Source organism: Rhopalosiphum padi, chromosome 2 (assembly GCF_020882245.1).
Source record: "Rhopalosiphum padi isolate XX-2018 chromosome 2, ASM2088224v1, whole genome shotgun sequence".
Classification (NCBI taxonomy): Eukaryota; Metazoa; Arthropoda; class Insecta; order Hemiptera; family Aphididae; genus Rhopalosiphum; species Rhopalosiphum padi.
This window is the reverse complement of record NC_083598.1, coordinates 946,266-962,125: the sequence shown is the minus strand read 5'-3', so window position 1 is coordinate 962,125 and position 15,860 is coordinate 946,266. Positions and strand designations below refer to the sequence as shown.

General features: G+C 25.6%; 1 protein-coding gene across 1 annotated transcript in view; it reads left to right on the top strand.

Annotated features, from left to right (window-relative positions):
- LOC132921268 (angiotensin-converting enzyme-like) overlaps positions 1 to 14,023 on the top strand; it is a 37,005-nt gene extending 22,982 nt beyond the window's left edge. The window contains exons 12-14 of the mRNA XM_060984197.1: positions 8,384 to 8,524; positions 12,502 to 12,668; positions 13,216 to 14,023. Of these exons, the coding sequence (XP_060840180.1) occupies positions 8,384 to 8,524; positions 12,502 to 12,668; positions 13,216 to 13,367 (460 nt within the window). The 3' untranslated portion in view covers positions 13,368 to 14,023. The remainder of the gene's footprint in view (positions 1 to 8,383; positions 8,525 to 12,501; positions 12,669 to 13,215) is intronic.
- Positions 14,024 to 15,860: the final 1,837 nt, after the last annotated feature.

The window sequence follows — 15,860 nt, the reverse complement described above, 5'->3', positions numbered from 1 at the left end:
TCTGACTTTACACGTATATTGAGGAGTAAACGAGATATCAATTTTTACTTTTTAGTATTATATATATTTTTTTAAATTATTCATTGTCATTTAGAGGACTGGATAACACTTTTTGCAATTCAAATGCTGTCGGTTGACTGTAGTTTAAAAATTACTGGTTTAGACAAATTTTAACATAAAACAATCATTTTTCAATGGTATGTGTACTAATACGTATAAAAATTTAATAATAATGTTTAATAAAATTCTCAACTTTATTGAATATAGACTTAATCTTAAATAGATTTGTAATATTATATTCATAATTATTTATTTATTTTTTTTTGATAATTTAATTGAATGTTCATAAAATATATGATTTAAACTTTGAACTATTTACACTTTACAGTCTAAATGTAAATAGTTTAAGATTTAACTTGGCCAAGGCAAAAGTTCATATTACATATTATTAATTTTAATAAGTTGTTATATTATTCTGAACCTACGCCGAAATGGTACGAATAAAATTAAGTGTATAAAAAAATTGCATAAAAACCGGTCGAATTCTGTAGGTGTATTAAATAAATATTATATATTATAGTTTATGGTTCCATATGCCTACATGTTTATTAAGTTTCAAGTATATTGCTGAATTCTAATAATCGAATAATCAATGTAACAAATGGTCAGCATTTAACATTTATAAATTATACATAATAATTATATGTAGTTAGGTTGTTAGTATATTATTATGAAGTATTATACAAAATGTATAATAATATATAATATAACCATTATAATTTTGCTTGTTTGTTTAATTTTTTAATTTTTTTTTTATTTTTCGTTTAAAAGAAAATCAATTAATAATTTAACTGATATTCCTTGATACCATAGTAAATTAATCGTATGTACGAGTATATGAGATTATATGTATAATATGAGTAATGTGACTTATGTATTTTTATTTTTGAAAAGATTTAGAAAAATTAGTAAAAATATGGAAAATTGGATCAAGTATTTTTTTTTTATAAAAACCGTATTATTGTTAGGTAATTAAAAATATTAATAAGTAAATATGAAGTTTGGTTTTCTTTTTTCTTATATCATACAAAATAAATTATAGAAAACAATTATCTCTATAATTGCATTCAGATATGTGTATTTAATAGTCGCTTTAATATTAAATTTATAATTGGCTGATACAAACCCAATAAAATAATATAGTTGTTTTAAATTATAATAATCAAATAGATTTAAAATATTTTATTCGTGAGAAAATAAATTATTATATTAATTAATAAATAATAATAATATAGTGGAAGGTATAGTTATATAAATATATGTACATATATTTTTAAGATTATTATTAATTCTTAATAATTGAAATTCTGGTTTTTTAAATATGTAGTTAATGAAGTCATAATACGATTAAGGATGAGTGTACCAAAAAACCTTAATGATTTGTTTATAATAAGTAATTTGTATATTCTTATGTATAGTATTTTTATTACGTTTCAAACTATAAATTTCTACAATAAGCTATCATAGTTATTCCCTACATTTTTCATAGTTTTCGTTTAAAAAAAAAAAAAAAGAAAGAAAGAAAAATCTGATTTTTATTTTATAATCTGCAGCATTATTATAATAATATTGTTTCTCAACTCAGAAACTAATAATACCTATTAGGCACATTAACACTATAGACTTACAACTTAGTACTTATAATACCTTTTCATTCATTTAAAAAATAAATATAATTACATATCTGTTTAAATGTTAATATTTTCTATACAATTCTTGTATTACATAAATTATAATAATATGTAATAAAATATATAATTTATAGACAAAAATAAATAAATTATTGAAATTTGAATACTTCTTAAATATTTGATTAGTTAGATTTGTATTTTTATTAACTAATATTTTTAAGTTTATTACAATTGATATTATATTCTATACTATTTGGTATAAAAAATTAATATAAAATAATTGATATAACGTGTGGCAATACATTTGAAATATCTATTTAATATATAAGCCAAATACTATTTTAAAATATTGATGTATACATTTAATTTAAATTTTTTTTGAGGCTTACGAATAATTTTCTATTTTGCCTTTCCTAATATTTGTCTCTGTATTGACTTAATTTGAATTTTAGCCAATTGGTATGTAATAAGTAATAACATATGGCCATACTAATTATTATCATAATATTGCAATTACCTACCTACCACTGATTTTTTTTATTTGCAATTTTTATATAGGCTAATATACATTGTACACATCACACATGTCACTAATGATTGTATTTTATACTTGTATTAAAATATTCTGAAAGCGTAATTTTCAAACCAATTATCTTTTATTCATTTTATAATTTTGTGTAAATTTTAAATTATTATAATAATTTCATAACATAAACTCATTGATCATACATTTCACAATTTAAATGCAACAATATCCGATTAATCCAATCTTTATTTTTTATTTAAATACCTATTTTGTTGTGTATTTATTATACTTATATTTTTTTTGTTAAATTTGAGTTTTTTTTTTATTAATTATCCAAAAATATGTTAAATTTATTTCATCATACACGAATTCGTTAACTAAATAATAATATCTTATATTAATAACATTGTTATTCCCTAGTAAATATAATATAATTGATCAATATAATATGTTATTTGAATCCAAGTTCAAAAATGAATATTTAATTATGATTTATCGTAATGGTTTAGGTAGAACTACTAAGTTGGGTGTTAAATCGTTTAATTTTTTTTATATGGTATAGGTACACATTTGAAAGATTTCTTAGCTATTTCATTCTAACACCCATCTTTCTATTTTGTTTTCGTCTTATGAACCGCGAGGTGTAGCAAAACCGATTTTCGCTCTTCACAACCGGTTTCCCCCCGCTGTGCAATATTCTTTTGTTTGGCAAACGTTTTGCATTTTTATTATATTAAAATAATTGAATATATGAAAACACGTCTATTTATTGTCAAATAATAAAACTATTTTAACGTTTGTCATATATTATTATAACTAATCGCGCTGAGTGTTTCGAGAGACATTTTGATGACTAATGGCGGATACTTAATTCTACGATTTTCATACGTTTTTATTATTCAGACCATTAAAAAAAATCGTTTTCTCGCATCTCAGATCGCGAGTACTAAAAAATTATTTATCATTACTCTGGTCGCTAAATTATCAGCTATGGAGTATTTTTACACTCGGCTCTAATAATGGAATGTTATAAGTTATATTACAGTATTGTGGCGTTGCACAAGTCTTGTCCTTAAATTAGTATTTGTCATTATTTTACTCGTAGATAATCAATCATAAAATAAAATATCTCAATGGATAATTAAAAATCAGAGTAGAATGAGTATTTGTAGAGTATAATATTGCTTTTATGAGTATTTCGTAATAATAGTAATGTGTATACAAATTAACTACAAATCACAATTATTTATTAAATGAAATCATGATTTTTAAATTATCTGTCCTTATGATGTGTTTTATTACCACACACGTCAGTTTATTTTTTTCATCGACAATGTGTAAATCTAAATTTAACATTTTTAAACACATACGCTAATTGATTGTTTGCCTACTTCAAATGACATCATGAGTATAAATAAAACTAAATAAAAATCCCAAAAAGCGTTATACTGCTCATAATATTTTTATATGTAACGATATAAATTATTAGTATGATACATTTATATTCGTTGTTTAAAAGTGATTGTTCTAAAACGTATTCATCAAGTATATAAGTGTCCATGAATAATCTGTAGTATCTATAATACACACCTATATATGATTCTTTTTTGAAAAATAAAACTTTTCACTTCAATAGTAACTAAAAAAGAATTAAAAAAAAAAATACATGTGTTATTATTTTGTCGGAAGATAAAACATAATACGCATCGGGGTGATTTGAATAGATTTATGAAATCAATTTGTTTGATTATTTAATATTTTGCCGTTTAATAAAAATTGCTTAACTGTACGTCATTGAGTTACGTATTATATTATTATAGATGTACGACATACAATGTGGTGTGGTTTGATAGAAATACAATACATAACAACGCTTAAATAAAATACAATACATATTGTAATATTACAATTTAAACGCACGAATAGGTACGTTTTGATTCGAGTTTATTCATTATTGTTATTGATATAATATATGGAGCACACACATATATTATTATGTATATACATTGTATTATAGTGGTACACTAAGTATATATTAGCGTTATTATAAAATTAGTTTATCATTAAATTGTTCATAATTTTAAGTAAAAATTGTGTCAGTGTTTTATTAAACTAATATTATAACATAGTGATTTGGAATAATTAAAAATAAATAAATTGCGTATAAGTTATAACTTTTAAATGTTATAAATTATAACTAATAACTAATATTTTATTTTACAATAGATTATTTAAACATGAAGCATTTGGTGTTTGTAATTGATGATACAAATTATATAAGTATCATATTATGTGATATGTTTACCACAATCCACAGACTCTATAATATTATGCTTAATAGATCATCGTTCCTTTATAATCTATGCAGAATTTTAGTGTTTTTCGTACATAATTGATAAACCGTAATAATATTATATCTGCATTTGATGTTTTGAATGGAAAAAATATATTCTACAATAAATTGATTAAATTGTACTCTTTTCAACAATTACTCAATATAAAGATACACAGTTATTTTAAAATTAAATTTAAGTGTGCATAATATATTGTTTTTTAAATATAATATATAGATATGACAATTATACTAGCCTTGGATGAATAGTAGTTTGAGCCTATTAATGCAAATGATTGACTAAACATATTACTATGTCCCTAAAACCGGCTTATTTGTTCAGTATAAAAAGAAGAGAAAAAGTGTTTTTTTCTTTAAAATTTCATAGTTGTTGACCCAAATAATTTCCACTAGTTGTGTAAACTATAGATTAGTTAATATGATGTTTATTTTTGACTATATTCATTTAGGTAATACACTAATACGATTATCTCATTTCTATTTATTTTACACAAATATCGGTGTGCGTAACCAGTTTGATAATATGCTGTATATCGTCACTTATTATTATATTTTGCTTCTATCAAACTCGATTGAGTTATTTTATACTGTAACTAGCTGATGTAAAAACGATAATCCTCCTGGTTCTTGTTCATACTACATGAGCAATAATAATTATTGCTATGAATTTAGTATTTATTCCTATAATAGGCACAATAATATTAAAGAAGCCATATGAACTAAACACTACCCTTTAAAAATTAAAAACTCTAATCTAATCGTACAAAATATTTTGTTGTCAAGTATGATAGGTACCTATATATTATAGTTAAAATCTAGATAGATATAAAAATGTTTGTACCTATTATATAACCTTTAATCTGCTGATTGAGTATTTAAGTAGGACACTTGAAAACTATTTACTACACAATCTACAGTTAATAATTTTGAAATTATTAAAATTTTTATTATTATAAAAATTGAAAATTTTTAATAAGAATTATACATTGGTCTTAGAGTTTGTCAGAGTAAAACACACCACTAATTTTATGTATGAACAATAACATTAAAATAGAGTAAACATTACTGTAAAATTGTAGGTTTCTTTTCATTATTTATAAAGTTTATTATTAATCGTATTGTCATCTGAACTTATTTATAAGCAATACATTTTAAATAAATATAATTCCACAAAGTTATGATTCTCGTTATGTCGAATCTCAAGAGAAACAAGAAAAGTTATCTAAAAGTTCGAGATATCAAGTTTTATTAAAATTCTTAAAAAAAAAATGGTAAATAATTTGAATACTTAAAGTACTAATATATCACATATAGTACATATACATGTCAATAAACTTTAATAAATTAATAAATTAATTTTTTTTTTTAAATCTATAGTTAAAGCTTGTTTAATATTACTTTTGTTTTTGTAAGAACGTAAAAATTAATTTTAAAGACATATACCTAATTTAATTTGCTTATTTTCATTTCACTATATTGCTTATGAATGACTACAAACGCGTGAAATCACAATAATTATACTGAATATACTGCTTAATTTTTTGTTCTTACCGTAATAAAAATATTTGTGTATTCGAGATAACGAAAAACGATTAATTTTATTTCGAGTTATCGAGAGCAAAACGCTATTAAGTGTAATGGTAGTTTCAAGGGGATTCAATGTAGTTCGAGATAACGAAAAATTCGAGTGCGACGGTCGGCATAATAAGAATGTACAACAGTTGTTACATTTAGTAATAGTGTACATAATATAACCAGGTTTACATCAAGTCAAAAAAAATAGCAAATTTCAATCTTTAGATAAATAGGGGACAAAATGAAAACATTTCTGTTATACATTATTTGTTTTTGGAAAGATTTTCATGTTCGCTTAAAGTAAGCGGTAAATATCAAAGGGTTTCTGTGTTGTCCCCGTTTTCAGCTACATTTATTCATTTGATGTAAATGGAAAGTTGATGTTTTATTAATATTTCTAATTTTTCACCAAATTTAAAAATTAATTTTGTTGTTGTTTTGTTCTTTGTTTAAATTTGTATACTTGTTGAAAACCTAGCAATATAATTAAAAAATATTAAATTACACAAACAATAGATTTTGGAGAGCTTTTAGTTAAATAACAACATCCAATAAAATAAAAATAAATATCATATTATATGATAATCATATATTTAAAAACGATGGAAAGTAAAAAAAAAATTGTCATGAAAATTTGGAATAAAATAGGGTTTGTGTAATCACATATTCACATAACACGATATAGATTATCTATTAAACGTCTGCTAGTGTGGTTGCGTATATTATATATTTTATACGTTCTGTTAATAACATTATATTATATTATTATGTATGTATCATATATTTTGATAAAAAAAAAAATTAAATAATAAAACCAATTTTCATTGTATAGTTAAATTGTGCAATAGCGTTTGAACGTGAACATAAAAAGGTATTGTTATTATTATTACTACTACGTGTCTACAGTTTAACAATATACCTATAGATTCTACAACTGATATAATAATAACATTATTGCTAACTTTCATTGGAAAATTTAATAAGTGTTTTTCGCCAATTCGTATCAAAAAATAAATACTCGTACACTACACTAATACTCAAAGTAGGCAATGCTTATTATGACACAAAATAATGTATTAATTATTATTGTCTATTCGTCTTGTAATCGTTTTATGCCAATCCAAATCAATATTAGCTAACTATCATCTAACCGAACTGGCCAATAACCAAATTATTAAAATTTAATTTAATATGATTTTTTTTTTTATTAATTTATGCGTTGTTTTATAAGAAGAAAATGTTTTGATTAAATCAAACATCATATTATTAATTTTGACCTTGCATACGTGGTTGGAATTTGATTGACATGTAGTCGTGTGACCTTTTAATATAGTATTTAATATTATTAATTAATAGCTAATAATCGACGTTTAAACAACAATTATAACGTGTTTTTTCATAAATCATAATTGTTTTTATAATTAAAAAAATAAGTTTAAAATCCAAGACAAATAGGTAGAAATATTAAAATATTATTTTTTAGAATAAATATTCTATTTATATATAGATATGTCAATATACATATTAGGTACCTACCTACATTAAATTAACTAAATAATAATATTTAAATTTTCTATAAGCTATGGGAATTGAGTAAAAATTCAGAATTTCTGTAAATTAAGAATTTTGTTATTGAAGAATTTTGCAGTCATTATCTTTACATTGTTGACAAAAAAATAAACCAGTTTAGAGATTGTTTAAAAATATTCAACTTGTTAAAATGTACATTAAATTTGAATATTATTCGAAATTGTTAAAGACGTTTTTATTTTGCGGGTAGGCTTGTTATTTAAAAAGAAGAAAATAAATACCATCTTAACCTTGAATTTGAAAACACAACTACCCAATATGGGGTGGGTCGTTGACATTTGCACTTATAAGATAAATTCTCTCAGACTCGGCGATGCTATTTTAGTCTTATACAATATTCGTCCATTACGTAAACTCGACCATATAAAACGAGTATTTTTTTTCTTTACACATTAATAATATTATTTTAAATTTGCTCGACGACGAGTTGTAGTAAACGAGTTTGGAACGAAAATACTATAATATATTATATCTATACACACGAACGCCTTATCTCCCGCTATAACCAGCCTTAAGACAAAAAAAAACATGTTGTTCATGTATATTGTTACTATCATTTGGCGAATTTGTTTACCATAATGATAATTATTGTGTTTTAGTGTATTGTGTAATATCTGTTAATACAACAACAAATCGACGTTTGTTTAGATATTATTTCGGAACGGTGCTGCAGTTCCAGATCCACAAGGCGATGTGCTTGGCGTCCGGGCAGTACAGGCCAAACGACCCGAACAAATTGCTACACAAATGTGACATTTACCGGAGCAAGGAGGCGGGCGCCATAGTAAAGTGAGTGATATGGAAAATATGTTTTTATTGGATGTCATTAGATTATAATGTCGGCGAAATCGATCGTCGTGCGTGCAGTACCCACACGCAGTTATAACTATATAACTCTGCGTTGTATAACGGAGCAGTTGTTCGTGTATGTATCGTGTTTCAAAATATTTTATTATATTTAGTGCGGTCTATTCAAAGTATTCAAACGTCAATTTTCCAGTGAAACGTCCACATCATACGCGTTTACCCACAGCCACCACCGTCCAGTCGGTTGTTATTAATTTCCGTCTCTTCTTTTTACGTCATGGAATAGCGTGCCATACGATGCCGCGTCATATACAATTTACATAATATATATAATACGCGCGAATAATATATTGTCGTAGATCGTATTGTTCGTGTTTACCGCCGCGGGACGACGACAACGACGATGACAATAATAATAATAATAATAATAATAGCAAAATATATTTTCAACTCGTCGTTCAATGCCATTCGTGGACTTGGTGTTTGCTCGTCGTCCGCGGTCAGAGTTCCAGTTTTCGTCCTTGGCTTTTAAATCGAGTCGATATAATAATATTCTACCGACAAAATATTATTATTATAACATAACGTTTATTAACAGGATGTCATACATCAGCACATGTGTTGTCTCTGTCCTACAAATGCACAGCATGGCGATTTGCGCTTAAATTTGCAATTTATAGCAGAACCAATTTTGTGTTCTTAGCTTTAGGAATAGAATAAATTATTGACAAATTAATAGATTTCAATTTAGGAACATAATTTATGCTCTCTCATTGGTATTTACAATTTATTCATTTTCAAGCGATATATGAGTAGTCTTTTTAAGTATAAATAATTTACGTGATGCTCATAGCTCGATGAAAAATTTAAAAAAATACACGAATGTTACCTTTAAGTTTTATAATAAGTCTTTTCACTTTAATATTTAAAGGTAACAACACAAATTTGAAACTTTTAAACACAAATGGCATAAATTCTGATTTGTTAAGAATTTGCAAGAGTAAGACCCTAAGATAGGTACAACACATACAGGTGTGACGACCTCTTGATACGATCGTGGTATGGTGTGAATCACCACTAAATCGATTCGATTGTAGAACTTGCGGTGCACACCTAAATGGCACCGAAGAAAGGACGACTACTGTGTGATATAATAATAATGATACAAAATACGAATCGTGACGTTTTATTAAAATTTAATAGTATAATATTATATTAATGAATTGAAATAAACGCATGGCGGAATAATATGGGTAAAATATTTAAAATCAGAGTTTAATGAAATATGAAAAGGTATACTTAAAATACTATATGTGAGCAACCTGTTGTAACTTAATAAATAAATAAATAACATTATATGTTTATATTGTGTATGTCATATAACGATATTTTTATATAAACATCTTTAACTGAAAAATCGCAACTAGTCAAGCAATAGAATATCATATTGTTAGTGATATTATAGGTTTGATTAAATTAGGTATTCATTTATTTTTTTTCACTAAATTCGCGTTTAAAATTACTTTTTACAAATTAGTTTTAAAATTAAACAAAAAACTTTTAAATACCTATTTTAATTTATTTTTGACAATAATTTAAATGACACAGCAAGTATTATAAAAACCGAATAAAAAAATACCATCAAATTATGTCATAATGTTTATGATATGCAAATTATTACGATACTTTGAAATTTAGAATTTGTTGTTTGGCGATCCTCCAAAAGCGTACGTTTCATTAAGTATTTAAGAGTATAAGAACATTATCTATTATGTAGCTTAAACGATTTTATCATAATATTCAAAAATAACAAATTGGCAATATCTATCTTATTTATATCTAAAAAGAAATGAATGCCCCAAAATCAGTAAAAAAAAAAATGTTTAGCTCTGTCGAACAAACACCATTCTTACGTGAATGGATTTATGAAATCAATTTTTTTTCGATTCAATTGTTTTTAAATTAAATTAATATGTCATAACTATATACACCGAATTACATAATGTTTAATGTTATACTATTGTAGATATGTATGTAAATAGTATTATATATGTACTGTGCATCCTTCTCTCGCATCACGTCAACCGCACCTCCGGGCTTTCAGAAACGTTTCTGCAATATCATATTATTATATAGGTACAGGTAGAAGATGCGACAGTAATATGTCGGCCGCCGTTGCGACAATAATACTGTTATTATTATTATTATCTAACACCACGTCCGGATGTCCGGTCTGCGCTCGGCGTGTTGAATTTTGTCGTACGACTGCAGCAGCTGGCACTCATGTTCAACGCTATGCAGTGTACGCTACTATATACCTTATAACGGTGCGATAGGTCTTTTGTCGACGGGAAAACAAAAAAGTGAAACTCTCGGTGGACGTATTTCCTGTGCAGGACTAAAATGCGGAGAATGTTACAATAATAATAAATAATAATCGTAGAGAATAGGTCTATACTCCGCGTGAGATGTACGTGTATGTATAGATGTATAGCTATAATGTGTGCATTTATCAACGGAAAACGTTTAACGGGTTATTATTTATTATTGTGATGATGTAACGAGGTCGTTCGCGATCGTTTTTTTTCTTCGTAATTACAATAATAATAATAATAATAATAATCTTCTCGAAGGCGTCCGAAATGAGTGATATGACATACATATTATTATTCTGTATGTATTATATTATTCATATCGTTATTACACATGAGATATATACACAAGTATTCATTAATATATATATATATATATATATATAAATACCTGTGAGCTGCGATACATGAACGAAAATCAAAGCCGGTTGATACGATTGTATCATATGTGGCTACATAATAAGTGCGAGAAATATGTACGTATAATTTATACAGATATATCTCTGGTTTATGTGATCGCCACTCCCACTCAAATCGATTTTTTTCCCACAAAACTCACAATATAATAATATAATACAGTGTTATATTATGATAGAACGATTTATCATACTTAATATTCGGCGGCGACCAAGATCGACCGCATTTGACCATCGTATCGCAATACATTATAATATTTCATACATATAAGGACATTTCCTTGAATGGTTTACTTAATTGTTTTATTTTTTTTTCTTATAACAAAATAACAGAACTCTGTATCTAAGTTATAGATAGTTAATTATAAATCATTGTAACTGCAAATGGAAGTGTATAGGTATATAATCATCTCCCAATACATATTACATAGTGTGAACTATTTTTTTACTAACTACGTTTTATAACCACGGGGGTTGTCAAATACCCCTATAATAATAAAACCGCGAGAACAGGAACCCAATGATATTTTCATTAAATTAAGTTAATAAAAAAATTATTTTAAAGTCATTTTATCGGACAAATTTGACTCGATGACATTGCATTATAAAATATTGAGAGAGAAAGAGGATGAAGGACATCTACAACGTAAAACAAATTATATAGTTTATTGCGAAAAGTAAGAACTGTTTTAAAATGCCACCTTTTATAGACTAATAGAAAAAAGAATAAAAATGAATGTATTGGTTTTATAATGATAAATAATATATATCTACGTAAAAAATTCTTGTATTTTTGAGAATAACTAAAGTAAAACTAAAAACAAATCATAGAAAAATTTGAATATTAAGCAATAAAAATTGTTGAGAAAATAAATTTTATTATTTTGTTGTGATTATCACACAAATTTGAAATCCTCACACCTTCAAGGCTTCAAGAAAACCAATCAATACACTTATGTACAATATTTATGAATGAAACTAATCTTTGCCAACCGATTAAATAAATTACTAAAATCCGGCATTATGACACTACTATTTATTTATAATACCATTAAACTGTACCGATATCTAATACTAAAATTTTACTTTATAAGAAAAAATATACATTTTTCAATTACTAAACATTATATTATATATTTAAAATTTAAATGATTGTAATTTTATATTATAGAAAAATCATGGAATCCGGATCATCGGAAAACTGGAGAGATACTTTATCTCTAGCAATTGGTGAGAATAAACTAGATGGTTCAGCTCTAAGAGAATTTTTCCAACCACTTGAAGAATGGTTACGAAATGAAAATCTCAGAACAGGACAGTTTATAGGCTGGAATTACGGTATGTCTTAATATAATAATTAAACATTAATATTAATATTTTCTTAAATAAAAATGTACATAATACCTAGGCTGCCTAACCTATAACCTTATGATCTTAATGTGAATTATAATCTAAAACACATTATATCATATAAAATGAATTAATGAGTAAAGGATGTATCCTATTGGGAGATATATTATACTCTGAAAATATTTGAAACGTGGCCAAATTTTTTTTAACATCTAAATGGTTATAATATGAGTTCAACTGGAAATGTTTTTGACCATATATTATTTAAGTGTACTGGTACTTAATGACTTAGCTATAATGAGTATATGAAAAAAATCGAGATGAGCGACCAGTTAACCTTGCACAACTTGGAATATGGTAACAAAAAAAATAACATATTGCCAATAGTCTATATAATATATGTATACGCCGAATACGAACTGTGTAATATAATATAATGCTTGTGATTTTTGCCAATAAATTTTACTTAATATTATTTCAATTTATTTGAGAATTTTAAAAAATTATAATATTTTAAATTTGTAATTTTATTTAGATGGAGATTACTGTAAACATAGCATCGAAACAGCTAATCTACAAGTTTATGGAGGATTTTACAATGGAGCTAATTCTCCAGTAACATCAACTCTAATTTTAATATCTTTACTATCTTCGTTATTAATATGCGTTAATGGATATTTAATGTAATGAATTTTATATAAAAAAAAAAGTGTTGTACAAAGTTATATTATTATTATATACATACGTTGATATACGTATCGTTGATACGTCGTACATCCATGCTTATAACTATATAGCATATATTAATCAAAATAGTGACACTAGTTTCAGTGAATAAGAAATTATTTTAAATTAATATTCCTTGATTATATTTGTCTTTTCAATTCAAAATTACAAAAAAAATCACTGAATTTTTTCGGTTACATATGATACTATAATATTATTCTATTATATAATAAATATCTGGATATTTAATCTATACTTATTCATAATTAACTAAAAAATATTATATTATTACACAAGTAATAATCGTTTTTTATATTTTACTAATTTAGTCTAATGAACATAAAGTCATAACTTTATATTATTACTTCTTAAGCTTTATTTATGATTATGATATTTTTAAAACATGTTTTCTAGTTTTATAGATATTATTAGACCGTAAGACTGGAATTAAAAATTATTGAGCTTTTTTTAGAAAAATATTTACCTACTACTTAAATACTTAGTTATATAAATGTTCTAATTTATATAATACATATTACCATTTAAAAGCATGACAATTAATATTACCTATATGTGAATATAAATTAATATAGTATTAAACGTACTTTCAAATTAAATTTCATATCATGTTATTATTCAATGTTTGTAATATTTTTTATATTATTATTAGACAGTTAATTTTCCGCTATTATTATATGAGGGAAACGCTAAAAAATTTCAATTATAATATATTTATTGTAAAAATGTTTTATATAAAAATAACCAAATAAATATATATATATATATTTAATTGCAAGTTATTGTTATTATTGTTTGACGCGTGTATTATATAAAAAGTTACTTTTATAGGTGCATGCCAATTTAAACATTTGAAAAAAAATCTTCATTTTAATATAATACTGGAAACAGTGGAAACTGTATTATATAATTGTAATACAATATGTTCAACCTAATCTGAGTATTATTTATTTTTATTGTTTTTAAGGAGAATATTTAAAATACTATTAATAGGCGTTTTAAAAATTCTAATGAAATCTAACCATAGAAATAATACACACCCGTCCATAATACCAATATGTAAATAAATAAACTTTTTATACATTTTATAAATATCTCAAATACTTATAAATATTTACTTGTTTAAAAAAGCTCTCTTCTGAACCGGAATTTGTCTAGCTTTCTAGATAAGTTTTTTTGCGGTGTATACAAATTTATATACTAAATAAGTCACTAAGATAGAATTATTTTTTTATTTAGTGGGAATAAATCAGTGCAGACGTGTTGGAACCCAAAGGATTTATCACCAAAGTATAATTGGGTTTTTTAGGTATTTAATTAAGTACCTACTTAGCAAAATGTATGAATATTTTATAATAAAAACAGTATAGCTAACACAATGTCTTAAATATGTATTATGTTTAATTATATAAAAATGTCGTTCGGAAAAATGCTTCATACTTCTATCATCGAACTTACATTATGACATCACATTTTTTTTCCGACGCATAAACTTAAAACATCGATCATGCTTCAATAACATTAAGTTATATAGACATGATCCGAGACCTAACGGTTGGATGGCTCTTGATCGACAAGATATTGTCTAACAATTAATGGATTACGGAAAATAAAATTTCTTTTATGTTTAAATGTTATCACGTAGCAGCGTTTGTTTGGGGTGGGGGTGGTGGTTTTTTTCCATATGTGCGCGTAATGGTTATACATTTATATTACGTATTATTATAAGTTTATATACATACGGTGAATTAACCGCATTTGCCGTGTCCTTTATTACGCCTCGACCCTTTCCTACTCACCAATGGGACTTTGGAGGTCCACACGAAAATATTATGACCAATTCATTTCGTGCTCAACAGCGCATATGTGTGTCGTGAATGAAACGATTTGCGGTTTCAATTGCACCCCTCGTCAGCAATTACGAATACGTATTATAGGTATATACAGCTCACTTAACTCTCGCATTCACTACAGCAGTGCCGGCCCGTACAACAATACACTCAGTTTCCCAGAGGGTCGTGTGTAATCTGTTGCGTGTTGTCCGCGCTAATCGGAAGATTTATATAGAACACGAATCAAAAGAAGGGAGTCTTTTTTTTAAACCCACTCATTGCCGCCGCGTACATAGGTAGGTAGTATATATAGATGACGAGACGGGACTGACTAACGAGCGAAACAGATTCGAGATAATGCGTCAGTGACATGTGAGATGATATGATATTATATTATTATATAGCTGATCTCCGTCCATCGATGTTGTGTGCTGCACACACGTTATTCATCGTCATCATTATCATTATTATATTACAATCATCACATCTTTTTAAATTATGTAGGTATCGCGGTTTTTTTTTTCTAACCGTTATATGTAATGACGAACGTGGCGCCAGCCACAAAACAACTTCACTTATAAACAGCAGTATATAAAATATATAA